The sequence below is a fragment of the Mesoplodon bidens genome, assembly GCF_964165515.1.
Source record: "Mesoplodon bidens genome assembly, chromosome: 3".
NCBI lineage: Eukaryota > Metazoa > Chordata > Mammalia > Artiodactyla > Ziphiidae > Mesoplodon > Mesoplodon bidens.
In genome coordinates this window covers 15,812,965-15,840,820 of record NC_138178.1, presented here as the reverse complement: position 1 = coordinate 15,840,820, position 27,856 = coordinate 15,812,965, and the positions used below count along the sequence as shown (strand labels likewise).

General features: G+C 37.3%; 1 protein-coding gene across 1 annotated transcript in view; it reads left to right on the top strand.

Moving 5' to 3' along the window:
* The window catches only part of MALRD1 (MAM and LDL receptor class A domain containing 1), a gene marked incomplete at both ends in the record, with an annotated part of 607,751 nt that overhangs the window by 139,126 nt on the left and 440,769 nt on the right, over window positions 1-27,856 (top strand). Inside the window, 3 exons of the mRNA XM_081226990.1 lie at window positions 23,583-23,735; window positions 24,623-24,728; window positions 25,208-25,575. Coding sequence (XP_081083116.1) covers window positions 23,583-23,735; window positions 24,623-24,728; window positions 25,208-25,575 — 627 coding nt within the window. The remainder of the gene's footprint in view (window positions 1-23,582; window positions 23,736-24,622; window positions 24,729-25,207; window positions 25,576-27,856) is intronic.

Below are 27,856 nucleotides of genomic sequence, written 5' to 3'. Positions count from 1 at the left end.
TTCTAGGTAAATACCAAGGGACATGATTGCTGGATTATATGTAAGATTATGTTTAGTTTTGTAAGAAACTGCCACACTGTCTTCCAAAATGGCTGTACCATTTCGCATTCCCAGCAGCAATGCATGAGAGTTCTTGTTGCTCCACATCCTCATCAGCATTTGGTTGTCAGTGTTCCAGATTTTGATCATTCTAATAGGTTGCAGTGGTATATCATTGTTGTTTTTTTTTTTTGCGGTAGGTGGGCCTCTCACTGTTGTGGCCTCTCCCCTTGCAGAGCACAGGCTCCGGATGCGCAGGCTCAGCAGCCATGGCTCACGGGCCTAGCCGCTCTGCGGCATGTGGGATCTTCCCAGACCGGGGCACGAACCCGTGTCCCCTGCATCGGCAGGCGGACTCTCAACCACTGCGCCACCAGGGAAGCCCTATCATTGTTGTTTTAATTTGCATTTCCTTGATGATGTACAAATGTGAAGCATATTTTCATATGCTTATTTGCCATCTGTATATCTTCTTTGGTGAGGTGTCTTCAAGTCTTTGGACTGGTTTTTAATCAGGTAGTTTATTTTCTTATTGTTGAGTATTAAGATTTTTATTGTTTATTTGGGGTAAGAGTCCTTTACCAGATGTGTCTTTTATAAATATTTTCTCCCAGTCTGTGGTTTGTCTTCTCATTCTTTTCTTGACATTGTCTTTTTTTTTTAATTAAAGTATAGTTGACTTACAGTATTACATTAGTTTCAAGTGTACAACATAGTGATTCTATATTTGTATAGATTATGCACCAAAGTTATATATTCCCTATACTGTACATTACATCCCTGTGACTTACAAGTCAGACAGAGAAAGACAAATACTGTATGTTGACATTGTCTTTTGCAGAGTAGAAAATTTTAATTTTAATGAAGTCCTACTTATTATTTCTTTCATGGATTATGCTTTGGTGTTGTATCTTAAAAAGTCATCACCATACCCAAGGTCATTTAGGTTTTCTCCTATGTTATCTTCTAGGAGTTTTATAGTTTCACATTTTATATTTAGGACTGTGATCCATTTTAAGTTAATTTTTGTGAAGGGTGTAAGGTCTGTGTCTAGATTTATTATTTTTGCATATGTATATCCAGTTGTTTCAGCATCATTTATTGAAAAGACTGTTTTTCTTCACTGTATTATCTTCTCCTTTGTCAAGCTCAATCAACTATATTTATGTGGATTGCATTAACTTTTAAAGGGAAGTGATAGAAAGAATTTGAATAGCTAGGTGAAAGTAAATAGTAGATTCCAAACAGAAAAACTAGACTGTGACAAGGCATTAAAATGTGTGAGGAGGAAAGTATTTTTGATTTATTAAAGAAACTGAAGTAATAAAGGTAGCTTAAGAATAAGGGCGGTAGAAGCACAGAGATTCTTGGGAATTAGCTTAATGTTAAAGATTCTTGGCATTATTCTAAATAATAGGGAAACAATGTAAGGATTTTTAAGCAGTTGCAAGATCAAGTTTGAATTTTTAAGGCCTTTAAATTTTTATACTCTGGTGGTAGTGTGTAGCATGAATTGAAGGGGGGAGAGTATGGAGGTAATGGTTTCAGTTGGAAGAATTTAAGAGTAAATATGAGAGATTATCATAGACTGAACTGACATGTAGAGATATGTCGTAATAAAAATTTATGAGGTAGAATAAAGGAACGATTGAATTTTGGAAGAAAGGGAAAAGGCTATTTTAAGTAATACTTACCAGTTTTTTTTCTGGAGTCACAGAATATAGAGTGAGAGGGGGAAGTAGGGTTGAGGGAGGAGATCATTATTGTCCATAGTTTGGACAGTTCTGGCACTAACAAGAGGGGAGTGAGTTGGAGAAATAATTATTGGATTCTTTTTATTAACATAATAAAGTTATTGAAGCTTTGATATTGGATGAAGTTTACCAGGGAGAGAGAGTGGACTAAGAGCCAATATTTTTAACTAAAACTCTGGAAATGGTGACACCACTTGAAGTTTTCCATTCCAGATGAAGTCTGATATTTAATTGCTTCTCCTTCAAGAGGCAATTAAATACAAATATAAATAAGAAAAATAAAAGGTCAAGTAGAACTTAAAGAGAAACACACAATTAGGGAACTATGCTAAAAGAGAAACCTAGTGAAAAAAATTAGGAGTGGAGGGCTGATAAGTAGGCTTGTATTGGGGTACCAACTAAGTAGTCTAACTCTAATAAAATCAAGAATTGGGGGGAAAATAAGAAATGAGAAAAAATTTAGTTTTGGAAAAAGGAAGGGTACTAATGCTTTTAACAATTGCGTTTTGAGTGCCTACTATATTCCAGGCATATGGATCCCACGGTAAATAAAACTGACAGACATCCCTCTCCTCTTGGAGCTTGCTTCCTAGTAAGGTAGACCCTGACACTATGATAAATGAGTAAAGTGCATAGTATTTTGGAAGGGATATATGTTATAAAAAAAATAAAGCAGTGTGAAGACAATAAAGTAATGATAGAGGGAGGGACCTGGCAATTTTAAATAGGGTTTTCATAGTAGCTCTCAAGGACAAGGTGATTTAAAGCAGACTTAAGAAGGTAAGGGAAATAAGCCTGGAGAATATCTCAGGGAAAAGTTTTCAGGCAGAAAGAAAGAACTAAGGGATTGAGATAGGAGGGAACCTGGTGAGTCTGAGCAATAGCAAATGATCTATGTGGCTGGAGGAGAGTGATTATAAGAAAAAAGTAATAGGACATGAGGTCAAAGAGATAAGCAAACCATCTAGAGCTGTGGTTCTCAAACTTGGCGACATTTGAGAAGTACCTGGAGAGCTTCTAAAGCTGTAATTGCCATGGCCAATTACACTGCAAGCACTGTAGGTGGAACCCAGGCATTAATAATTTTAAAGCTCCCCATGTGATTTTTAATATACAACCAAGTTTGAGTGCCATTCAGCTAAGACCTTACAGGTCAGTGTAAGGAGACTGGCTTTAAATGAGTGAGAGGGAACCATCGTGGCACTTTGAAGAGAGGACTTATGGGATCTGACTTAATAGAATCACTATGCTTTCTATATTGAGAACAGACAGGAGGGTATTATTGCCCATCAATCAAAGAACACCAGTAAAACGCCTAACAAAGTTGTGTTTATTGATACTTGCTGAGCAAGGAAAATGTTTACCACGGAGACCTGTGGGGCATCTCAGCAAGAGTGTTAGAAGGAACTTGTTATTGGGTTTAGGCTTGTGTTGTGTAATTTGTGGGAGGGTTCAAGGGAGCAGGAATTCCCTCTGGATTGGGTGTTTTCAAGAAACAGGATAATTCTGTGATTGCATACCTAAATAAGTTTTATTTGGGAGGTGAGAGAAATAGAACAAACATGGTAATTGGTGAGGATGCAGCAGTCACTCATGTCAGCCAGGTGAGTGGGATATTTGAGCAATTTTTGAATTTGCACAGTACTCTTCCTGTACTCAGACATGTTACAGAGTGGTCCTCTTTTTATCTTCTTTTTTCTCAGTCTACAGAATGTCTTTGGTTCGTGGTATGTGAAAATCTTTTTGTTCAGCAGAAGAGCAATGTAGCCCTGCTGTCATTTCCAGATTCTAGCAACACCAAGGTCTAGCTGAAATTGCCAGGCAAACTGCCATCTGATGGCCATCAGGAGCACGGTTGGAAGCAGGGAGACCAGTTAGAATATTCTAAAAACTGAGGGAAGAAATCATAGTAAATTGAATCAGGGTGAAGCAGTGGAGGCAGTAGGCAGATTCTGGATGTATTTTGAAAGTAGGTAGAAGTAAAAGGATTTGTTAATTGTATATGGGGGAAGGAAGAAAGAGTGGAATTAAAGAGGACTCCAAGGTCTTTGCCTACAGAAACTGAAAGAGTGGTGTTGCCATTTCTGACCCAGGAAATCTAGAACATGTTTTTTTTTTTGGTTTTATTTTATTTTTTTTTTTTTGCGGTACGCGGGCCTCTCACGGTTGTGACCTCTCCCGTTGCAGAGCACAGGCTCTGGATGTGCAGGCTCAGCAGCCATGGCTCACGGGCCTAGCTGCTCCGTGGCATGTGGGATCTTCCTGGACCGGTACACAAACCCATGTCCCCTGCATCGGCAGGCGGACTCTCAACCACTGCGCCACCAGGGAAGCCCTAGAAGATGTTTGAGATGCCAATTAGATATCCAGGTGAAGCTGTCTAATAGAGAGTTAGGTATATGAGTCTGGAGTTCAAAGGAGAGGTTCAGGATAGATTACAGCTGGTAAGACATCGACATATAGATGGCATTTAAAGCCTGAGCTAGAAGAGTTTCTTAAACTAGTGAAGATAAAAGAGCTAAAGATCTAGAAGTCAGAGTAAAAGGAAAAACCAGCCGAGAAGATAGAGAAGGAGCAACCAGAGAAGAAGGAGGGAAACTTGGAGTATTTACTGTCTTGGAAGCCAAGTATACAATGTTTTAAGAAGGTGGAAAACATGGTTAACTGTCAAATATTGCTGATAGAAAATGAGAACTGAGAATTGACTTTGGATATAACAGTATGAGGAAATTGTGGACCTTGATAAGATGGGTAAAAAGCCTGATTGGAGGGAGCTCAGTAGAAAATTGGAGGAAAGAATAACTTTTGACAACCTCATTCTAAGACTTTTTAAAGGAAGATTGAGAAATGAGGTGGTAGCTGTTATATGAAAGGGGGTCAAGGGAGCTTAACGGCAAGTTTATAAAGGCTTATGGAGAAAATACAGTAGAAGAGGGACAATGTGTGATACAGAAGGCGGGGGTGTGTTTCTGGAGAGATGCTATTGAATAAACAAGAGAAGATGGAATCTAGTGCACAAGTGCAGAATGGCCTTGGCCAAGAGCCTGGACACTTCATCTAGGGTAACAGAAGGAAGCTGGAATCTATGGAGACAGATGCTAGAAGGTGGGAAGATGTGGTGGTGATAATTGTGGAAATTTTATTTCAGAAACTCTAGGAATAATGATGAATAGATGCCACTGAGTAGTAGCAAAACTCTGATAATGAAAAAGAAAACATTTTTGTTGTCACTGGATTCATAAGTCCTAATTTGGATCTTCTATCTCTAGAGTCCTTAAGGGAAGAGGAGTCAATCCGCTATTGTAAATATTTCAAAAAGACAGGGGAAAACTGTACAGTTACCTGTATTAAATTTTTAAAGAATTCTCAAGAACCTAAATTTATTTTCTTTGAGTTATATTTAGAAATAAATATATGTTAAGTCAGGCTCATCAGAGTCTCTAAGGGACACCCATAATTATGTTTGAATTATGAAATTACATTAATGAATCAATGAAATTAATAATAATCATTATTGTGCTTATACTTATAAAAAGAGTGTTAGTGCTCTGGTAACATGTAATGGATTGTTATCAGACTTACAAGATGGACTAGGTAAGACAGTAGTAGGATAATCAAGATTTTGTCAGAGAGATGAAGAATGAAGTTGGAAAATGTTAAATGGAAATAATGCTATGACTTGCCAGACTGCAAACCAGTTGGGGAGAGGGGCATGACTTATAGTTCCTTTTATTCCCAGGCCCTATTTTCAGGCCTAGAATGTAGTTGATATTCAGTCAGTAATTATTATGATAGTGTCTGGATTTATGTTCTCAAATTTCTGGGTAACCACCATGGAAGATGGTGTGGCTAGAAAGAAGATAAGAAACTATAAGTGACTGTGATGTGGACCATTAACATACGGTTGTTTTATTTGCTTTACTGTTCACCTGACATTGTTTTAATCCTTACTAGATTCCCCGCCTTGGACTAGATTGGATTTAGCATGAAGTAATGGGGAGTCTACTTCATCAAGGAGATATATAAGAGAAGGATAAGTGAAATAAAAATTACTGTACAAAGTGATAGTGTAAGAATCTGGTGTGAATGTTGTCCTGTGAAACACAGAGAAGGACTTACTAGTTGGGAGTTGAGAAGAGTAATGGTTGGGAACTGAGTAAAGAAGAAAATGTGAAGCAGGAAATTATTATGGTAGCAAACAGAAGGTCTAGGAGAGCCACAGATTGGCCAGATTCTCAGTGATTTTAAAAGGGTTGCTATGACTTCAGTACTCGACAAGATGACTCTTCTAGACTCATTCTACCTCTCCCTGAGTGATTCTACCTATGTCTACATTTTTTCCTGCCTCAATTCACTACTTCCCTAAGCAATTACATGAGCTTGGCTTCTAAGAGTTCTTACAAATCATCCCTTCTTCCTCAGCACCAACACCCCACCCACCAGTGTGATTTTCTCCAAATACTCAGTCTTTTTAATTTGAGGATGTAGTAAAGAGATGGCCTCTCTTATTGCCCATATTTGAAGACTAATAATCATATCTACCATTTTTGGACTCACATATTGTGAGAGTGCACTGGGTGCTGTCATACATCATCGTATTTTATCTGACGTTGGTGCTGTTGTCACTTTACATGCGAGGAAATTGAAGTTCAGAGAGATCAACAACTAAAACCACAAATCTAGTAAATAGGAAGGATAAAATTCCACCTTGGCTTATCTGCTTCTAAAGCTCATGCTATATCTATCCATGACAATACATATACAGAGCAGATTTCTGGAACACCATTTTAGAAGTGAAAACATCTTTCGTGCTCAAAAGACCACTTTGAGTTCCATTATAAAGAGAATATTCTCTGTGTTTAGTTTGCAGTTTAAAAGAAAAAGCAGGGCTTCCCTGGTGGCGCGGTGGTTGAGAGTCCGCCTGCCGATGCAGGGGACACGGGTTCGTGCCCCGGTCCGGGAAGATCCCACATGCCGCGGAGCGGCTGGGCCCGTGAGCCATGGCCGCTGAGCCTGCGCATCCGGAGCCTGTGCTCCACAACGGGAGAGGCCACAGCAGTGAGAGGCCCGCGTACCGCGAAAAAAAAAAAAGAAAAAGCAAACTTCAAATTTTTCTCATCACCTGTTTTCAATTAATCATATACATACATTTTAGAAGCTGCTGTTCATACTGCTGGTATCTGAGCCATTAATATTCTTCAAGAAAACCATTTTAATAAGAGAAGAAAGCTTTGAGATGACATTATTTTACAAATTTTAATTTTATTACCATCTTTAGATTATTGGGTCTATGGGTATTTTTAATGTGCATGTTTCCTTTTTAATTTTAGTTTACTACTGAAACTTTTAGTCAATTATGAAAAACATTCTCTTCTTTTTTTTACACATAGTTTTTTTTTTTTTTTTTTTGCTGTACGCGGGCCTCTCACTGTTGTGGCCTCTCCCATTGTGGAGCACAGGCTCCGGACGCGCAGGCTCAGTGGCCATGGCTCACAGGCCCAGCCGCTCCGCGGCATGTGGGATCTTCCCGGACCGGGGCACGAACCCGTGTCCCCTGCATCAGCAGGTGGACTCTCAATCATTGCGCCACCAGGGAAGCCCTACACATAGTTTTATTTACTTATTTAAAATAAATTCTTTATATAATTTTTAAAGGTTTTAAATTTTTTATTTTTATACACTTTTAAAAGGTTACTTTCTGTTTACATTTATTACAAATATTGGCTATATTCCCCATGTTGTACAATACATCCTTAAGACTATCTTACACCCAACAGTTAGTACCTCCCACTCCCTCATCCCTATATTGCCCCTCCCCCTTCCCTCTCCCCACTGGTAGCCACTAGTTCATTCTCTATATCTGTGAGTCAGTTTCTTTTTTGATATCTAGTTTACTGTATTTTTTAGATTCCACAGATAAGCGATATCCTACAGTATTTGTCTTCCTCTGTGTGACTTATTTCACTTAGCATAAAGGCCTCAAAGTCCATACATGTTGCTGCAAATGGCAAAATTTTGTTCTTTTTTATGGCTGAGTAATATTCAATTGTGTGTGTGTGTGTGTGTGTGTATACACACACACACACACACAAACATACTATATATACACCACAACTTCATACATCTGTTGATGGACACTTAGGTTGTTTCCATGTCTTGGCAATTGTAAATAATGCTGCTGTCAACATTGAGGTGCATGTATCTTTTTTTTTTAAATATCTTTATTGGAGTATAATTGCTTTACAGTGTTGTGTTAGTTTCTGCTGTATAACAAAGTGAATCAGCTATATGCATACGTTTATCCCCATATCCCCTCCCTCTTGTGTCTCCCTCCCACCCTCCTTATCCCACCCCTCGAAGTGGTCGCAAAGCACCGAGCTGATCTCCCTGTGCCATGCAGCTGCCTCCCACTAGCTAACTATTTTTTGGTAGTGTATATAGGTCAATGCTACTCTCTTACTTCGTCCCAGTTTACCCTTCCCCCTCCCCGTGTCCTCAAGTCCATTCTCTATGTCTGTGTCTTTATTCCTGTCCTGCCCCTAGGTTCATCAGAACCATTTTTTTCTTTTAGATTCCATATATATGTGTTAACATACAGTATTTGTTTTTCAATTTCTGACTTACTTCACTCTGTATGATAGACTCTAGGTCCATCCACCTCACTACAAATAACTCAGTTTTGTTTGTTTTTATGGTTGAGTAATATTCCATTGTATATACGTGCCACATCTTCTTTATCCATTCATCTGTCGATGGACACTTAGGTTGCTTCCGTGTCCTGGCTATTGTAATTCGTGCTGCAATGAACATTGTTGTACACGACTCCTTTTGAATTATGGTTTTCTTAGGGTATATGCCCAGTAGTGGGATTGCTGGGTCATATGGTAGTTCAATTTTTAGATTTTTAAGGGGCCTTCATACTGTTCTCCATAGTGGCTGTATCAATTTACATTTCCACCAACAGTGCAAGAGGGTTCCCTTTTCTCCACACCCTCTCCAGCATTTATTCTTTGTAGTTTTTTTTTTTTTTTTTTTTTTTGCGGTATGCGGGCCTCTCACTGTTGGGGCCTCTCCCGTTGCGGAGCACAGGCTCCGACGCGCAGGCTCAGCGGCCATGACTCACGGGCCCAGCCGCTCCGCGGCATGTGGGATCTTCCCGGACCCGGGCACGAACCCGTGTCCCCTGCATCGGCAGGCGGACGTTCAACCACTGCACCATCAGGGAAGCCCTCTTTGTAGATATTTTGATGATGGTCATTCTGACTGGTGTGAGGTGATACCTTATTGCAGATTTGATTTGCATCTCTAATGATTAGTGATGTTTAGCATCTTTTCATGTGTTTGTTGGCAATCTGTATATCCTCTTTGGAGAAATGTCTATTTAGGTCATCTGTCCATTTTTGGACTGGGTTGTTTTGGGGTTTTTTTTGATATTGAACTGCATGAGCTGCTTATATATTTTGAAGATTAATCCTTTGTCAGTTGCTTCGTTTGCAAATATTTTCTCCCATTCTGAGGGTTGTCTTTTCATCTTGTTTGTGGTTTCTTTTGCTGTGCAAAAGCTTTTAAGTTTAATTAGGTCCCATTTATTTATTTTTATTTCCATTTCTCTAGGAGGTGGCTCAAAAAGGATCTTGCCGTGATTTATGTCATAGAGTGTTCTGTCTATATTTTCCTCTAAGATTTTTATAGTGCCTGACCTTAATTAGGTCTTTAATCCATTTTGAGTTTATTGTTTTGTATGGTGTTAGGAAGTGTTCTAATTTCATTCTTTTACATGTAGCTGTCCAGTTCTCCCAGCAGCACTTTTTTTTTTTTTATTCCTTAGATGGGTTTTTTTTTTGCTTTATAACCAATTTAATCAGTTATACATATGTTCCCATATCCCCTCCCTTTTGTGTCTCCCTCCCACCCTCCCTATCCCACCCCTCCAGGCGGTCACAAAGCACTGAGCTGATCTCCCTGTGAGCACCACTTATTGAAGAGGCTGTCTTTTCTCCATTGTATATTCTTGCCTCCTTTATCAAAGATAAGGTGACCACAGGGTGAGTGGGTTTCTCTCTGGGCTTTCTGTCTTGTTCCATTGATCTATATTTCTGTTTTTGTGCCAGTACCATGCTGTCTTGATTACTGTAGCTTTATAGTATAGTCTGAAGTCCGGGAGACTGATTCTTCCAGCTCCGTTTCTCTTTCTCAAGATTGTTTTGGCTATTTGGCATCTTTTGTGTTTCCAGACAAATTGTGCAATCTTTTGTTCTAGTTCTGTGAAAAATGCCATTGGTAGTTTGATAGGGATTGCACTGAATCTGTAGATTGCTTTGGGTAGTAGAGTCATTTTCACAATGTTGATTCTTCCAATCCAAGAATGTGGAATATCTCTCATCTGTTTGTATCATCTTTAATTTCTTTCATCAGTGTCTTATAATTTTCCACATACAGGCATTTGTCTCCTTAGGTAGGTTTATTCCTAGGTATTTTATTCTTTTTGTTGCAATGGTAAATGGGAGCGTTTACTTAATTTCTCTTTCAGATTTTTTATCATTAGTGTATACGAATGCAAGAGATTTCTGTGCATTAATTTTGTATCCTGCTACTCTAGTAGTTTCATTGATTAGCTCTAATAGTTTTCTGGTAGCTTCCTTAGGATTCTCTACGTATAGTATCATGTCAAACAATGACAGTTTTCCTTCTTTTCCCACTTGGATTCCTTTTATTTGTTTTTCTTCTCTGATTGCTGTGGCTAAAACTTTCAAAACTATGTTGAATAATAGTGGTGAGGGCTTCCCTGGTGGCGCAGTGGTTGAGAGTCCGCCTGCCGATGCAGGGGAGATGGATTCGTGCCCCCGTCCGGGAAGATCCCTCATGCCACGGAGCGGCTGGGCCCATGAGCCGTGGCTGCTGGGCCTGCGCGTCCGGAGCCTGTGCTCTGCAACAGGGGAGGCCGCAACAGTGAGAGGCCCGCGTATCACACACACACACAAAAAAAATAGTGGTGAGAGTGGGCAACCTTGTCTTGTTCCTGATCATAGAGCAAATGGTTTCAGTTTTTCACCATTGAGAATGATGTTAGCTGTGGGTTTGTCATATATAGCCTTTATTATGTTGAGGTAGGTTCCCTCTATGCCTACTTTCTGGAGAGTTTTTATCATGAATGGGTGTTGAATTTTGTCAAAAGCTTCTTCTGCATCTATTGAGATTATCATATGGCTTTTATCCTTCAATTTGTTAATATGGTGTATCCCATTGATTGATTTGAGTATATTGAAGAATCCTTGCATTCCTGGGATAAATCCCACTTGATCATGGTGTATGATCCTTTTAATGTGCTGTTGGATTCTGTTTGCTAGTATTTTGTTGAGGATTTTGCATCTATATTCATCAGAGATATTGGCCTGTAGTTTTCTTTTTTTGTGACATCTTTGTCTTGTTTTAGTGTCAGGGTGATGGTGGCCTTGTAGAATGAGTTTTGGGAGAGTTCCTCCTGCTGCTATATTTTGGAAGAGAGAGTTTGAGAAGCATAGGTGTTAGCACTTCTCTAAATGTTTGATAGAATTTGCCTGTACAGCCATCTTGTCCTGGACTTTTGTTTGTTGGAAGATTTTAATCACAGTTTCAATTTTACTGCTTGTGTTTGGTCTGTTTATATTTTCTGTTTCTTCCTGGTTCAGTCTTGGAAGGTTATGCTTTTCTAAGAATTTGTCCATTTCTTCCAGGTTGTCCATTTTATTGGCATATAGTTGCTTGTAGTAATCTCATGATCCTTTTTATTTCTGCAGTGTTAGTTGTTACTTCTCCTTTTTTTATTTCTAATTCTGTTGATTTGAGTCTTCTCCCTTTTTGTCTCTATGAGTCTGGCTAATGGTTTATCAATTTTGTTTATCTTCTCAAATAATTACCTTTTAGTTTTATTGATCTTTGTTATCATTCCCTTCGTTTCTTTTTCATATATTTCTGATCTGATCTTTATGATTTCTTTCCTTCTGCTGACTTTGGGTGTTTTTGGTTCTTCTTTCTCTAATTGCTTTCTTATTCCATCCCCTCACTTTCAGTCTCTATGTGTCCCTAGGTCTGAAGTGGGTCTCTTGTAGACAGCATATATATGGGTCTTGTTTTTGTATCCATTCAACCAGTCTGTGTCTTTTGGTTGGAGCATTTTATCCATTTACATGTAAGGTAATTATCGATATGTATGTTCCTGTGACCATTTTCTTAATTGTTTTGCGTTTGTTTTTGTAGGTCTTTTCTTTCTCTTGTGTTTCCTGCCTAGAAAAGTTCCTTTAGCATTTGTTTTAAGGCTGGTTTGGTGGTGCTGAATTAATTTAGCTTTTGCTTGTCTGTAAAGATTTTAATTTCTCCATTGCATCTAAATGAGATCCTTGCTGGGTAGAATTACCTTGATTGTTGGTTTTTCCCTTTCATCACTTTAAATATGTCCTGCCACTCCCTTCTGGCTTGCAGAGTTTCTGCTGAAAGATCAGCTGTTAACCTTATGGGGATTCTCTTGTATGTTATTTGTTGCTTTTCCCATTCTGCTTTTAATTTTTTTTCTTTGTATTTAATTTTTAATAGTTTGATTAATATGTGTCTCAGCATGTATCTCTTTGGGTTTTTCCTGTGTGGTACTCTCTGTGCTTCCTGGATTTGATTGATTATTTCCTTTCGTATGTTAGGCAAGTTTTCGACTATAATCTCTTCAAATATTTTCTCAGACCCTTTCTTTTTCTCTTCTTCTGGGACCCCCATATTTTGAATGTTGGTGCATTTAATGTTGTCCTAGAAATCAGTGAGACTGTCCTCAATTCTTTTCATTCTTTTTTCTTTATTATGCTCTTTGGCAGTTATTTCCACCGTTTCATCTTGCAGCTCACTTATCCGTTCTTCTGCCTCAGTTATTCTCTTATTGATTCCTTCTAGAGTATTTTTAATTTCAGTAATTGTATTGTTCATCACTGTTTGTTTGTTCTTCAGTTCTTCTAGATTCTTGTTAAATATTTCTTATATTTTTTCCATTCTGTTTCCGAGATTTTGGATCATCTTTATCCTCATTACTGTGAATTCTTTTTCAGGTATGTTGCCTATTTCATCTTCATTTATTTGGTCTTGTAGGTTTTTACCTTCTTCATCTGTAACAATTTCTTTTGTCATTTCATTTTTTATTTTTTTGATGGGTGGTCTGTATTCCTGTCTTACTGGTTATTTGGCCTGAGATGTCCAGCAGTGGAGTTTGCAGACGTTTGGATAGAGCTGGGTCTTTGTGCTGAGTTGAAGACCTCTGGGAGGCCTCACTCCTATTGATATTCCCTGAGGTCTGAGGTTCTCTGTTAGTCCAGCAGTTTGGACTCAGAGCTCCCACCTCAGAAGCTTGGGCCTTACCTCCAGCCTGGGAACCAAGATCCCACAGCTGGTCACTGGGGGTTCCTCCCATCCCCTTAGGTGTCCGTGGTCCCCCACCAGTGCCTGGTAGGTGCACTCGTTGTGAGGAGATGTGAATTCTGTGTCCTCCTATTTTGCCATCTTAACTTCACCTCATTCTCTTACTCTTAACTCTCTTTAAAACTTGAACAAGGTTAACAGAATCTTAGATTAGGATAACCATGTGTTAGAATAGCTCTGCCTTAAGTAATAATTCAAGAATATCACAAGGCCTTCCCAGTTCAGAAATATAAACAAAGAAAACTCCCTACCTTTTGCTGAATAAGATCAGAGATTCTGCTTCGTCACATTTACGTGGAAAAATGTCCAGTAACCTCTTGTTTTGTGCCTGATACCACAGAACAAGAATAAACCATGGCCCAGGCATGTAATAAACTCATTATGTTCATCTCCCTAACCTGAACTTTCTAGGAACAATTTTTGAGATAATTATCACCTTAAATGTATACTGCAGTAATATAAATGAACAGAAATTATGGTTTGTAAAAGGTCTTACTATTCTTTGCCTAAGATAGACAGAAATTAATGAATTTTTTAATGGTTTATTTTTTTCTATCCTGTTAGATTTTTATTCATATCTTCTTTGTGTAGTTAATATATTTCTTTCCTCTGACTAACCTAATGATTTCAAATATTTTGTACTTTTTGGGAAGAGCCCAGTTATCTGTGGAGTTAATAAGCTCAGGTTATTTCATTAAAATTCATAAGGACCTTTCATTACCCAAGATATCCTGTTCTTCAGTCACTTCTGAGTCACTTATATTATTATTTTTTCCATTTTTAAGATGCAAGTCAAGTCCAGTTTTATTAATATTTTCCTATCTGTATCACTTCTTAATGATGCCTTTTTATTCCTTGATTTTGTATGCTTATCTTGTAAGTTATTTTATTCCTACATCCCATTTCCTTGTTAAAATTATAATTTTTATTATGTGGTGGGATACTGTTGGCCTTTCAGAATTCACTGTAGGGCTGAGTGCATTTTTAAGGATTTCTCATCCTCATGGATAAATGAATTAGTACCTCTTGGAGCTCTAGCTTTAGGAGAGACCACAAATTGAAAAACATATTGACATTAATAATTCACTGACTTTAAAAGAATCCTAAATTGTTCAAATTTAACTTTTTCTGGCTCTTCCAACTTTTTTCACTCTTTTCCTTTCCCAAACAAAATTGAAAGACCATTTATAACTAAGTTTGACTATGTATCCATTTGGACCTAATATCTTATGAATGTATTTAATAGTAATTACTGTTTTGGATATAGAGAGCCCATTATAACACCTGTTAATAAAATATTTTAGAATCTATATAAATACAAAAATTTATTAACTATTAACATAATATACACAAAGTAGAGTGGAAAGTTACTAAATGAATATTTTGTATTATGTATTTGTGTATCACATATAGATCAATTTGCACCTTATATACACATCTAGACACACATATATCTTTTCTTTGTTCTTTATTTCATAATAAACAATTTGACATCAGGAAAAATAACTTTTCCCTATTCCACAATATTATATAATTCTACCAGAGCATTATGCACCCATAATTACTCTACAAATATTTTAATACAGTAGTCCCCCTTTATCAGCAGTTTCACTTTCTGTGGTTTCAGTTACCTGTGGTCAACTGCAGTCTGAAAGTATTAAATGGATAATTCCAGAAATAAACAATTCATATTTTTTGAATTGCACACTGTTCTGAACAGCATGATGAAATCTCCCACTGTCCTGCCATGGACGTGAACCATCCCTTTGTTCACTGTATTCCACCCTTTAGTCACTTAGTATCATCTCAGTTATCTGGTCAACTGTCATGGTATTACAGCGCTTTTGTTCAACTAACTCTTATTTGACTTAATGATGGCCCCAAAACACAAGAGTAGTACTTCTGGCAATCTGAATTATGCCAAAGAGAAGCTGTAAATTGTTTCCTTTAAGTGAAAAGGTGAAAGTTCTTGACTTAATAAGGAAGGAAAAAAAGTGTATGCAGATATGCTAAGATCTATAGTAAGGATGAATCTTCTATCTGTGAAACTGTGAAGAAGGAAAAAAATTAGTTCTAGCTTACTGCTGCATCTCAAACTACAAAAGTCATGGCCACAATGCATGATAAGTGCTTAGCTAAGATGGAAAGGCATTAAATTTGTACAGTAAGATATGTTGAGAGAGAGACCATATTCACATAAATTTATTACAGTATATTGTTATAATTCTTCTATATAGTTATTTTTCTTCCTGTGCCTAACTGATAAACTTTATCTTCGGTATGTATGTGTAGCACAAAACATAGTAAGTATATGTAGGGTTTGGTACTCTCTGCTGGTTTCAGGCAGCCACTGGGGGTCTTGGAACGTATCCCCCATGGATAAGGCGGGACTACTGTATATACTATTATTATATAAAATTTGTTCTAACGTACTATTTTAAAAAATGGAAATTAAAAATCTAGAACTGCTGTTTCCAGTTATGGTGGATTGAGTAATTCGGGACACCCTCTAACTGAGAACAACTAGAAAATCTAAACAAAATGATTTTTAAAAATCTACTTGAATTCATTGAAGATGTAAAAAGGAAGGGACAAATTAAGTGACCCAGTAAGAATAAAGACCTTGATATCTGAACCTGGTATTTAACACAACTTTCATATGCGAACATGGAACAAGTAGTTGAGATTCTGAGTATAGCACTTTGGAAATCTTATAGCACTTGGAAATTGGAGTCCAAGCTTAGTATAAATATGGATTGATATACTACACAGAATTTTATCTGTAATGCCTAAAAGTCTGCATCCAAGAGATCTGTGTGAACTGGAAGTTATTGTTCCTCACAGGGTCTCAAACCCAGCCCCAAATACTCTCAATCCCTGAAGTTAGTTTGATGTAATCCTCAAATATTATTTACTCTATGTGCCTGCAGAAACAAACATAAATCTTACTGAAGGATGATAACATCTTAGGCCCCAAATTATTTTACTTTTTGTTATATACATTGTCAAGCACTTAGACACAAAAGAGATGAGGTCACAGGAAAGAAAATAAAGTACAACAGTTAAAAGTGAAACCAAAGAAAAAGCCCTCCAGGTAAAGCAGTTATATCCTTCATCCCCACATGCACTCACTTCCTTTCTTACACAGTTTAAACTCCATGGTCTAATCTTGTAATGACTGCCATACACTGACCTTTAACTGCCGTGGTGTCTTCTGGTATATCATAGTCACTAAAGCACAAACTGTTTAAATGTGGCTTTCAACCCTCTCAGAGCCAGAATCTGCACAGCGGAATGTGGCTGGAGAAGAAAACAAAACAGTGTTATCTGTTCTTACTTTAAATAGATGTTCACGACCCTAGATGGAATCTCAAACTCCCTAGGAATCACATTATGTTTCCCCACTCCATTCTCTCTGCCCCCTCCGCCTCTTCTCAATGAATAACATTTTTCTCCTGTCTTCTCCAACATCTGTCTTACTTCCCTTTCCCTAGCTTGAGCTGATGCTTTTACAACCTACTTCACTGAGAAAATAGGAACACCCAGAAAAGGACTTTCATGAGCTCCAGTATCCCTTCTACCCACCTTAAACTCTTTTCTCCTTTACTCTGGATAACATGCTCCTTCTAAGGGTCAACTCTTTCTCTTGTAAGTAGAATCCATCTCTGTTTGCCTGTTCAACAACCTTGCTCCAGCAATTTTCCCTGTCTACCAGATCTTTTCTATCAGCATAAAAACATGTTTTTATTTCTCACGTGTTAAAATCTTCTCTTGATCCCACTTCCTCCTCAGCTACCACATCATTTTTTCCCCTTTACAAAGTATAAACCTCAAAAGAATTAATTGTATTTTACTGTCTTCAACTTTTCTGATTTCTTTTTATCAATCGGGGCCTTGCTGTCACTATTCAAAATAAACTGTTCTCATCAAAGTTAGCAGTGATCTAGATTCAGTGGTCTATTCTCATTGTTCATCTGACCCATCAACAGCACTTGACAGAGATAATATTACCCACTTCCTTAAAACACTTACTTGCCTTGGATTCCATGACACTAGGAACCACTCTTCTGATTTTTCTCCTATTTTTATGCTTTATTCTTGCCACTCTGATTATTTTCTGATTTATATCTCCAGCCTGGACTTCTGATCTGAACTCCAGACTTGTATATCCGACTCTCTACTTGACATGATCTCTTGAATACCTAATAAGAATCTCAACTCTAGTATTTCCAAAACTATAGTATTTCCTCTTCCTCTACTTCCCCCCAAACCTGCTTATTCACAGTCTTCTCCACTTCATAAAATGGTACCTCCATTGTTTCAGGTCAAAGACTTTGAGATCATATTGATTCATTTCTCTTTCTCACACTCCATATCTGATGTCAGTTAATCCTATCATGTCTACCTTCAAAATACATCCAGAACACCTCACTCATCCTTATTTTCATTGCAACCACTCTGGCCCGGACCATTATCAGGTCTGGATTTTTGTACTATCTTCCTGCTTCTTTTCTTGCCCACCCCACCTACTCTGTCTTCTCTGAATACAGCAGCCACCGTGATCAGGTTAAGTCAGGTTTTGTCATTTCTCTCCTTAAAACATTTCAATTTTTCTGCAATCTGACTCAAAATTAAAGCTGAAAAATTAAAGTAACCTCTCTGATTTTATCTCCATGAGGACAGATTTTTTTTTTCTGATTTCTTCCTCTCCCCCCCGCTGCTTTTTTTCACTGCTGTGTTCTTAGGCTCTATACCTGTGCCAAACATATAGCATGTACTCAATAAATGTTTGTCAGATGAATGAATGAGTACATGGTAGTTATTATGCTATTACAATTGCCTATTTGCTTATAAGTTTCCCATGCTAGATTTTAAGCTTCTTAATGGTGGGTACTATACATATAAAGTTTAATGTAGTTTGTGTTGACAGCTGTAAAGGGTCTGAAACTTTACCCTACTTATAAGCTAACAAGTTATCTGCCATAGTTTTATGGATGTCAGGAGGGGTGAGACTCCTGGGTCAGAGACAAAGGACTTTATTACTAATAGTATAACAAACAGCATAATAAGCATCATGTTTGCCTTGTTTCCTCTTGTTTTCTGAGTCCCAGGGAAGCACAGAGGGGCCCAGGTGGATGTACATATAAAGTGGGTTGGCGTTACAGTTAAGAAAGCCTGAGCTTATGGAATCCAAATCTTTTATAGAGGGATTCAAACAAATTTGTCTGACCTTTGCTTTAGAGGGAAACATTATCTTTATTATATTATATTGGATAAAAACTTGCCCTCTGGTAGACAGAATCACTATCTCTATTCTTCATGATTATTTGCTGTTTAAACATCCTTGAAAAGATGTTTGGAACAAATAGACAGTTAATGACTCAGCTTATAACACATGCAGAAATATGAGAGACCTATGGGGAATTGTCTTCCAACAGTGTCTTTATTGGTCAGATCACAGGAGACCCTGAAAATCATATGTAGAATAATGTAATTAATCATTCTTATTTCAAATGCAGTAATTTTGAATGCCAAATGTTATTTAGTTATTTATGCTTTAGTATTCTTTAAAATATTTCATTATTGCTATTTATTTTTATAGACTTTTTAAATTTCATGGTACTTTTGCAAATATTCCCTTACTATTATATGTTTTAAATAACTAATGAATATTAACTATTGATGAAGTCTAGAGTTCAGTTACTTCAACCTTATAGTAATTCCAAACATATGATCATTTGAATGAATGGAAAAGCCTGAAGCTCAAAGCCATATAATTAGTAGAGAAAATGTTTTAAAATAGGATATATAGTATTAATGCATTTGACGTTTGTAGTAACCTGTGCTTAATCAAACAAAGTACAACTTCAGTGAACTGAAACCAACATACTGGAATACTCAATTAACTTTTGTCCTTCATGGAACTTTTAGGAAGGTCAAAAGGCTAGAGAAAAAAAAAAGCTTAAAATAAACAGGGAGAGCCAATCTAGTGGACTTTTATATAGTTTAGAATCTGCTTCCAGAGCATGTCCTGTGGTTATGCATGTTTAGATTTTATATGATCTTGCATTAAAAACACATAGTACGTCCCTGGCATATAAGAATTGTCCAAAAATTGTTAGATATAATTATTATTACTTTTTAAACTACTAGAAACAGTATAATTTTTTTAAGAGCACAGGCTTTGACATCAAAGCTCTGGGAAGGAATTGTGTCAGCAATAATGAGCCCTGAGAAATTATATGTTACTCTTCTTTCAGCCTTATGTTTCCCAGCTCTAAAATGGGGACAATATTCGTATGTATATTTCAGGAGGAATAAGTAAGATAACATACGTATTGAATGCATGTCTTCCACACTGCATTTGTGCCTTTGCTGGTTCTCTGTAATCCACAGTGGTAGGCTCCATTTTTCCAACTTTTTACAATTACCACCTGCATGTTTAGCCATTTTTTTCCCCCTAAACTTGGGCATTTTTTGGCGGTGTGGCTAAGACCAAAGGGAGTTTGAAGTTCAACCACATGATGTGCCAGGACATATTCCCTCCTATAAATGTTGTGTTTTCTTTAGAGCACTTATATTAATTAGCAGTTAACTATTAAGACTTTTTAAGAGTAGTTTCAGGTTCACAGAAAAATTGAGAAAAACACACTAAGTTTTCTCATATACCCCACACCCCCAGGCATCCATAGCATCCTCCATTATCAACATCTCCCACCAGCCTGGGACACTTTTTTACAATTGATGAACCTACACTGATACATCATAATCACTCAAAGTCAATTGTTTACATTAGGGTTCACCCTTGGTGTTGTACTTTCTATAGGTTTGGACAAATGTATAATGACAACTATCATTATGACATCATATAGAGTCTTTTCACATAAAAAATCCTTTGTGCTCCACCTCTTCCTCCTTCCCCTCACCCTCAGCTGCTGGCAACCACTGACTTTTTTATTATCTTTATAGCTTTGTGTTTTCCATAATTTCAAATAGTTGGAATCATACAATATGTAGCCTTTTTAGATTGGCCACTTAGTACTATGCATTTAAGGTTGCTCCATGTCTTTTCATGGCTTGATAGCTCACTTTTTTTAACACTGAATAATATTTCACTGTCTGGATGTACCACAGTTTATTCATCCATTCACCAACAGAAGGACACCTTCATTGCTTCCACGTTTTGTCAATTGTGAATAAGGCGGCTCTAAACATCCGTGTGCAGAGTTTTGTATGGACATAAGTTTTCAACTCCTTTGGGTGAATACCAATAAGTACTCTTCTATACATTTTTAAGTCTTTATGTGAGGCCCAAATTGTCAGCCAGATTTCACCTTTGTACACTTCATGTTTATTCCTTACACATGAACCGTGGGTAGGAATCATCCCAAACCATCAAAGAAGTTCTAAAACAGTGAATCTGAAATGAGACAGCATCTGATTCTGTTGTTTTCCCCCCACAAGTTTTCTTGGCTCTTACAGAAATTCATCTTCTTTCCCTCAGTGAAAAGCTCCAAAAATGGGAGGGATAGTGTAGGTGATGGACCTATTTGTTAGTCTACCAAATACCCCCTAGCACCCTTTCCCCAGGGACAGAGACTATAATTATGCTGACATAACTAGTAGAAGCCACAGGGTAATTCTACTCAAAAAATTAAAAGCTGCTAGAGTTACTAGCCTTTCTATTCATAGCCATAGAATAGACAATCATAATTTTTGGAAATTCTGTGTCAGTAGACAACCTGTTTTGAATGTAACAGCCCCTAGCACAAAGCTTGGTACACAATAAACCTCGAATAAATGGTAACTGCAGTTGTTATTGCAAAATGTCGATTCTGATGATGATGATGATAATTGAGAAAGTCCATAATGTTGCTCTAGAAAACAGCGAAAAATCCTTCAACCTCAATTATTAAAACTTACCCAGGATATTGTATTTCTAAGTAAAAGATTACATATTTTTCAAAAAACTGTTCTAACGAGGTGTATATTTGATTCCTGGCTAACAAGAAGGTTAATTTCATCTGATTATTACATCTCTGATTAATCAAGGTGAGGTTTTAAATGTGTACAGAAATCTAAATATATAGGAACAAAGTATACTAGAAAGGCACATTTGAATTTTAACAGCATAATCATCTCTTAAAAATCAGTATCTTTGAAGAGCCTTATCTAAGAGAACTACAGAATTGCTGCAATAGTTTCTTAAATTTTACTACTATTTGAATATTCATTTATTTCCACAGCAGTATCTCCTGAGATAGCAGATGATAAGTTTCCCTTTCCAGGGATCTATGTGGGATAGATATATAGTAGCAATAACTTGTTTTCTTTCTCTATTTGCATAACAAAAACTCCTGGATCCTATTTTTTTGGATTGTCTGAAATAGGAATCAAAAGTATTTGTTTTCCCTGGGATTGAAATAGCATCTACATACTGGAATCTATATATATTTATGGGTTATTTATATTTATAGAGATGGCTGTGAAAATACAAAGAGTTAAATATTCTTAGCATTTATTCCTAACTTATCATTATTGTTTTTCACTTTTGAGTAGCATTTAATTTTGCTTCACCACAGATTTCTAAACTTGAGAAATCTTTATTCTAGGTATAGCAGTAGTCTGTCCATTTTGCTGATTTCTGTTTGTCTCTATTGAAATATAGTTATCTCTTGCTTATTAAAGTTGATGTAACATTCTTAAAGTATTTATTTTAAAATGTATTCATACATTCTCATTGACTTTTGGTAAAATTTGAAAGTATTCTGCTGGCCATATTTTGGACCAGGAGACCTGATAGAAAACAAATATTTTTTGAGATCACATATTTCCTAGAAACTTAAAAAAAATCAGTAGTGTTTATGATGTTACTACTCAACTCACATTCCTCCCCACGTGGAAGGAAGCATTTTCAAAATTAAGCATGTTTTATCATTAGGTAAAAATGCCTTTACAGTTTAACATTTTTTAATCTCACTGAGTGATTTACTTTATACTTTTATCTTCTAACTTTATTGTTTACTTCCTAAGTTATTTTTTTAAGGGAAGATCTATATAGTTTATTACTATATCCTTGGATAAAAATATCCAATGGCCAAGGATCCCAGTGTAGTAATCATCAATGGGGGCAAATCTTATTTTGCACTGGAGTCTGTAGTAACACCTGAATATCCACAGTAAGCAAATTCAGATTATGCCTTTCTGGTTTATCCCTTTTCCAATCTAATGACAATTAAAAGTTATTGTCGGCTTCCCTGGTGGCACAGTGGTTGAGAGTCCACCTGCCGATGCAAGGGACACGGGTTCGTGCCCCGGTCCGGGAAGATCCCACATGCCGTGGAGCGGCTAGACCCGTGAGCCATGGCCTCTGAGCCTGCGCGTCCGGAGCCTGTGCTCCGCAACGGGAGAGGCCACAACAGTGAGAGGCCCGCGTACCACAAAAAAAAAAAAAAGTTATTGTCAACAGTTGCAGAAAGAATATTAGACTAGGAGTTAGAATATTTGGATTTCAATCAGTCTCTACAACTTTCTAACTATATGACCTTGGTTAAGTTAAAAACTTCCCTAAACCTTCCTTTCTTCCTCTGTAAAGCAGCAATAATAATACCTTCTCCCAAGAGCTATTGTAAAAGTTAGATTTATATAAAGCCTTCAGTACAGGGTCTCTTACATTAGGTGTTCACCACATATTAGCTATAATTTGACACTGCTATTATTATAACTTCCCATTCTTTCCCTTTCTCTCTCTTTTCTTCTTTTCCTCCTCCAGAATGTCTTTGTGTAACTTAACTATTTCTCTTCATATTACTTGAAAAATAGGTCAAATTATTCTGCCTTCTGCCAGTTAGGTGATGTATTCAATGCTTTGAGAAATAGTAAGCTCTACAAAAATTAGAGGTGAACATTCATATTAAATATAATGGATCTGAATTTTCCAAACATTAAATTTTTTAGAAGTAGCTTTTCATGGTTTAGTGTAAAATACTCTGTAGGAACAATGAAGTCTTCCAGATGATGTAATAGCAGCAGAGAAACTAACATGAGTGTCAAAATAAATTAGGCAGACCTTGGCAATTCTATAAGCAATGTGGCTGAATGATGCTGTTTATTAGAAAGAATATTTGGAAAATATTCTTAAATTGATAATTTTGCCTTATCAATTTCCATTATGAAAATCACAATTCTGAGTTTTTGGGAGGATCAGATAGGATCCTTTTTTTCATCAACTGTGGCTTTAATGTACTTAGGGAGGAGTAACAAGGTAATTTCCAAGGGTAGAAGGGTTGTCTACCCTTCTTAAAGTGTGTGATCACCTTGGAGAGCCAACCTAAAAGCTACATTTTTGTTCTTCAGTTTCTGAATGTGACTTTGAAGAAAATAGCTGTGGTTGGTTTGAAGCAGCTAGTGAGGATGATTTTGACTGGACCTGGAGCTCTAGAAGTAACCTCTCTGCTGATTTTGAGCAACAGGCTCCACCTTGGGATCACACTCACAACACATCTCAAGGTAAGAAGCATGCACAGTGTCTCTGTACCTACAGACTTTCCCCAGCTTATGGTGGTTTGGCCTAATGATTTGTCAACTTTATGATGGTGTGAAAGGAGATACGTGTTCAGTAGAAACTGTGCTTCACATTTTGAATTTTGACCTTTCCCTGGGCTAACAATATACTTGTGGCACTCTCTCCTGATGCTGGGCAGAGGCAGAGCCACTGCTCCCAGTCAGCCACGCAGTCACCATGGTGGACAGTTGATACACTGACAACTGTTCTGTTTTTCACTTTCAGTACAGCATTCAATAAATTACATGAGATATTCAACACTTTAGTATAGAATAGGCTCTGAGATGATTTTGCCCAACTGTGGGCTAATGTAAGTCTTCTGAGCTTGGTTAAGGTAGGCTCGGCTAAGCTGTGATGTTCAGTAGGTCAGGTGTATTAAATGCATTTTGGACTTTGATATTTTCCATTTACGATGGGTTTATCAGACGTAACTTCATCTTAAGTCAAGGAAGATCTGTAGTTCAGTTTACCTTTGCTCGGGTCTGAGAAGAGAAAGAGAAGCAGTAAAGTTCTGTGTTACTACAACAAATAGTAAGATAGTTGAATATTGTCGATTATATTTATGTTGTCAACATAGAACCACTCCTTTATGGGTTTTGGAGATAGAATATAGATATATTTTTGGCTGAATTAACTGTAATTCCCAGTGTTTTTGGCATAATTTTGACCTAGCTCTAGATAATAGTTTAATATTTATAAGAGTAAGTTTGACTAACAGTCACTTTTATTGATTTTTAATTGCTGTATAGTCTTCAGTGTAGGGTTTACAGACAGATGTCTCATTTTAGAATTTAGTAGGTTAAACTTATAGTTTCTTTTTGTATCCCAATAGGGCACTTTATGTTCATTCTGAAGAAAAGCAACAGCTTATCACAAATTGCTAAACTCCAGAGCCCAACTTTCGGCCAGACAGGACCTGGATGCACACTTTCTTTCTGGTAAATAGTAAAAACAATGGTCAACTACTCTAGCAGCCTGGCGGTTCCAGGCATACTCCTGCATTTACTAGATATTGTAATTTGTCCTGTAATCTGGCTTTGCTTTAAAAATAGCTATTGCATTAGATCCACACAATTAGCATTTTACTTAGAAGCACATTATCAGTATTTGTTGTGTTCTTTCTTAAGATGAAAGGGACTCTCCCTCCAACAATGGATTATAATTTAATTAGCACTGCTTCCTGTGTTTTGGACTAAACTCCTTGAGAAAGGTTCATGGGGTCCTGAGAGCCAGAATATGCACCTCGGCAGATAAGCTCTTGCAAACAGGTGGCCACAATTACTGCAATAATAAATAAAAGCATCTATTATTATAACTCATTTTTAATTGACTGTTAACTGAGTGGAAGAGTCTAAAAGTTAAATATTTATATCTATTCCATAAATCATTTCCATTTCTTTTGTTTGTTCTCTTTCAGGTTTTATAACTGTGGCCTATCAGTGGGAGCAGCTGAGTTACAGCTACACATGGAAAATCCCAGTGACTCCACAGTACTCTGGAGAGTATTATATAACCAGGGCAACCAGTGGTCACAGGCAACTGTTCAGCTTGGACGCCTTACTCAGCCCTTCCATTTGTCACTACATAAAGTCAGCCTTGGTGTTTATGATGGGGTCTCGGCTATTGATGATGTCAGATTTGAAAATTGTATTCTTCCACCCCCTTCGAAGAGCTGCAAAGGCCCAGATCATTTCTGGTGTCTACACACTAAGACTTGCATAAAAAAGCTTCAGTTATGTGATCTGGTGGATGATTGTGGTGATAATACTGATGAGGTCAACTGTGGTAAGTACTTTTCTTTCTGGTCCCTCTTACTCATTTTGATGGTGGGGATCTTGGATGGTTCACTGTTTTCTAGTCAGTCAAGACAAAGGCCCTAAGCATTGTTCCAAAGTCAATGAATGTTATGTGTGATTAATTAATTAGTCAAGCCATCAGTATTTATTATGTATATTTATGAATTGGATACTAGAGATACAGTGATGAGTACAGTTATACGGAGTCCCTGACCTCAGGGAGCTTACAGTCCAATTGAGGAGATAGATATTCACATATTTAAAAAAATAAATGTAAAATGACAGTTTTGACAGGAGTTTCATATGGGGGTGCTATGGCTTTCTATAATTATGGCATTGGACTTTCTAAAGGTGGTGACTTAGCTGAGATCTGAAAAATAGTAAGTAAATACAGGTATGCAAAGCCCTGATAGATGACTGCATGGCAGCTGCAAAATACCCAGTATGGCTGGAGTAAGGCAATAAGGAGAAACAGGATGCCACATAAGGATGGAGATGGAGGCCAGATTAGCAGATCTTTGTGGACCATCTTAAGGAAGTTTTCCCTCATCTGAAGGTTTTTAAGAAGGAAGGTAATATAATAAAATTGGAAGATTTTAAAATGTCACTGTGGTTACAGTGTAATGAATGGATTAGAGGAGAGTAGATTCAGGAGATTTACTAGGAGGCCATTGGCAGTAGTTCCCCTGAGAGGGGTTGGCAGCCTGTATCAGAGTGACAAGTGGTGGAGATGGATGGACTAAAGTTAGAGGAGGGATATTTAGTTGGGACGTTTAAAAATCTTCTGGCTATAGGGAGCAGAGTGAGGTGTCAAAGATAAGCCCCGAGCTTCCGGTTTAAATTACCAAAAAGTTTATCGTACCTGATGATTATGTATATCTTGCAATTTAATAAACATGGTTCCTGGTAGTGCCTAGTGCATTTGCTCCTGGGAATGAGTCAGAGGCTAAGAGACGTTTTTCTTTTTTAATTACCAACATCAGTCAGAGAAAGTTTGCATCTTTCTTTACCAAGAAATAGCAACAATTCTTTAAATTCAAGTTATGTGCCTATTAATTGGGAGGCTTACCATAAACCAAAGTAAAGCCATCAGATGCTTGGTACATCATAGGAAACATTACATTGAGAAATTTCCATCTAAATCATTGTAGAGAGTTTTGCACATATGTGGTGTTTAATACAGTCAGGCACATTAAAGTCAGAATTACCATGCAGCTCGTTACACAGCTAATACCTTTCGTGCATATAAATAAAATTGATGATTTCGACAATGGCTGTTATAAGAAGTGTTGCTTGTCCTAAAGGTAATTTATTTTTGCAAATTTAGAAATCCTTTTCATCTTTTTCACGCACTTCACATCCCACTTCTTAAAAAACGTTGATGTGTTACTGAAAATAAGCAAATTATCCTTCAAACTTCTCAGCATTAACTGAGTAGAATGGGATTATCAGAATACTTCTTGTGACTAAGTATCAATGAAAGGAAATAGTAGTGACTGTCAGTTTCTCTCGCAGCCTTCCATCTAGACATAGTAATTTTTTTAAAATGGAGACTTCCTTTTTACTTTTTTTTTTTTGGCTGCGCCATGCGGCATGCAAAATCTCATTTACCCGACCAGGGATCGAACCACACCCCCTGAAGTGGAAGTGCATAGTCTTAACCACTGGACCACCAGGGAAGTCCCTAGACATAGTAATTTATTAACAGAATGCGTTAGACATCCAGAAATTAATGCTCTATTTTCTAAAGTATGTTTAGAACGTGGTCTTTCATTTAAGGGTGGAGCCACGTGCCTTCCCTTTTGAAATAAAGATTAAGCATGCAGTCAGTATGAAGACAGGCAATGTAAAAATCTGTTGGCTTTAGTGCCAGTTTTACGTCAAAAACCTCAGTAGCTTTACATCCCCCTTCCTCTGCACAACCCAAGACTGACACCTGCAGGGGACCTGTGGGGTCCAGTTCACGTCCCAGCTGCGTTGACTAGTCACAAGTGAGGAAACATCAAAAGAAAGCTTATCTCCCATTTGCCATTTACTCACTTGATTCCCTTCATTAGGTCTAAGCTCCTGTTCTGTGATTTTCAGAGACAGATGATTTGTTCTTGCCTGGCTGCATTTATTCACATATCCTTTTATTTATTGTTTCAGAATATTTGTTCACTTTGGCTCCAAGTGCCGTTATAAGATGAATGGTTAAAGGCCAGCTGACGTTTTTCTTTCAAAAATATTAACTTACGTAAATGAAGCTAAAATGTGGAACTCCTCCTTGA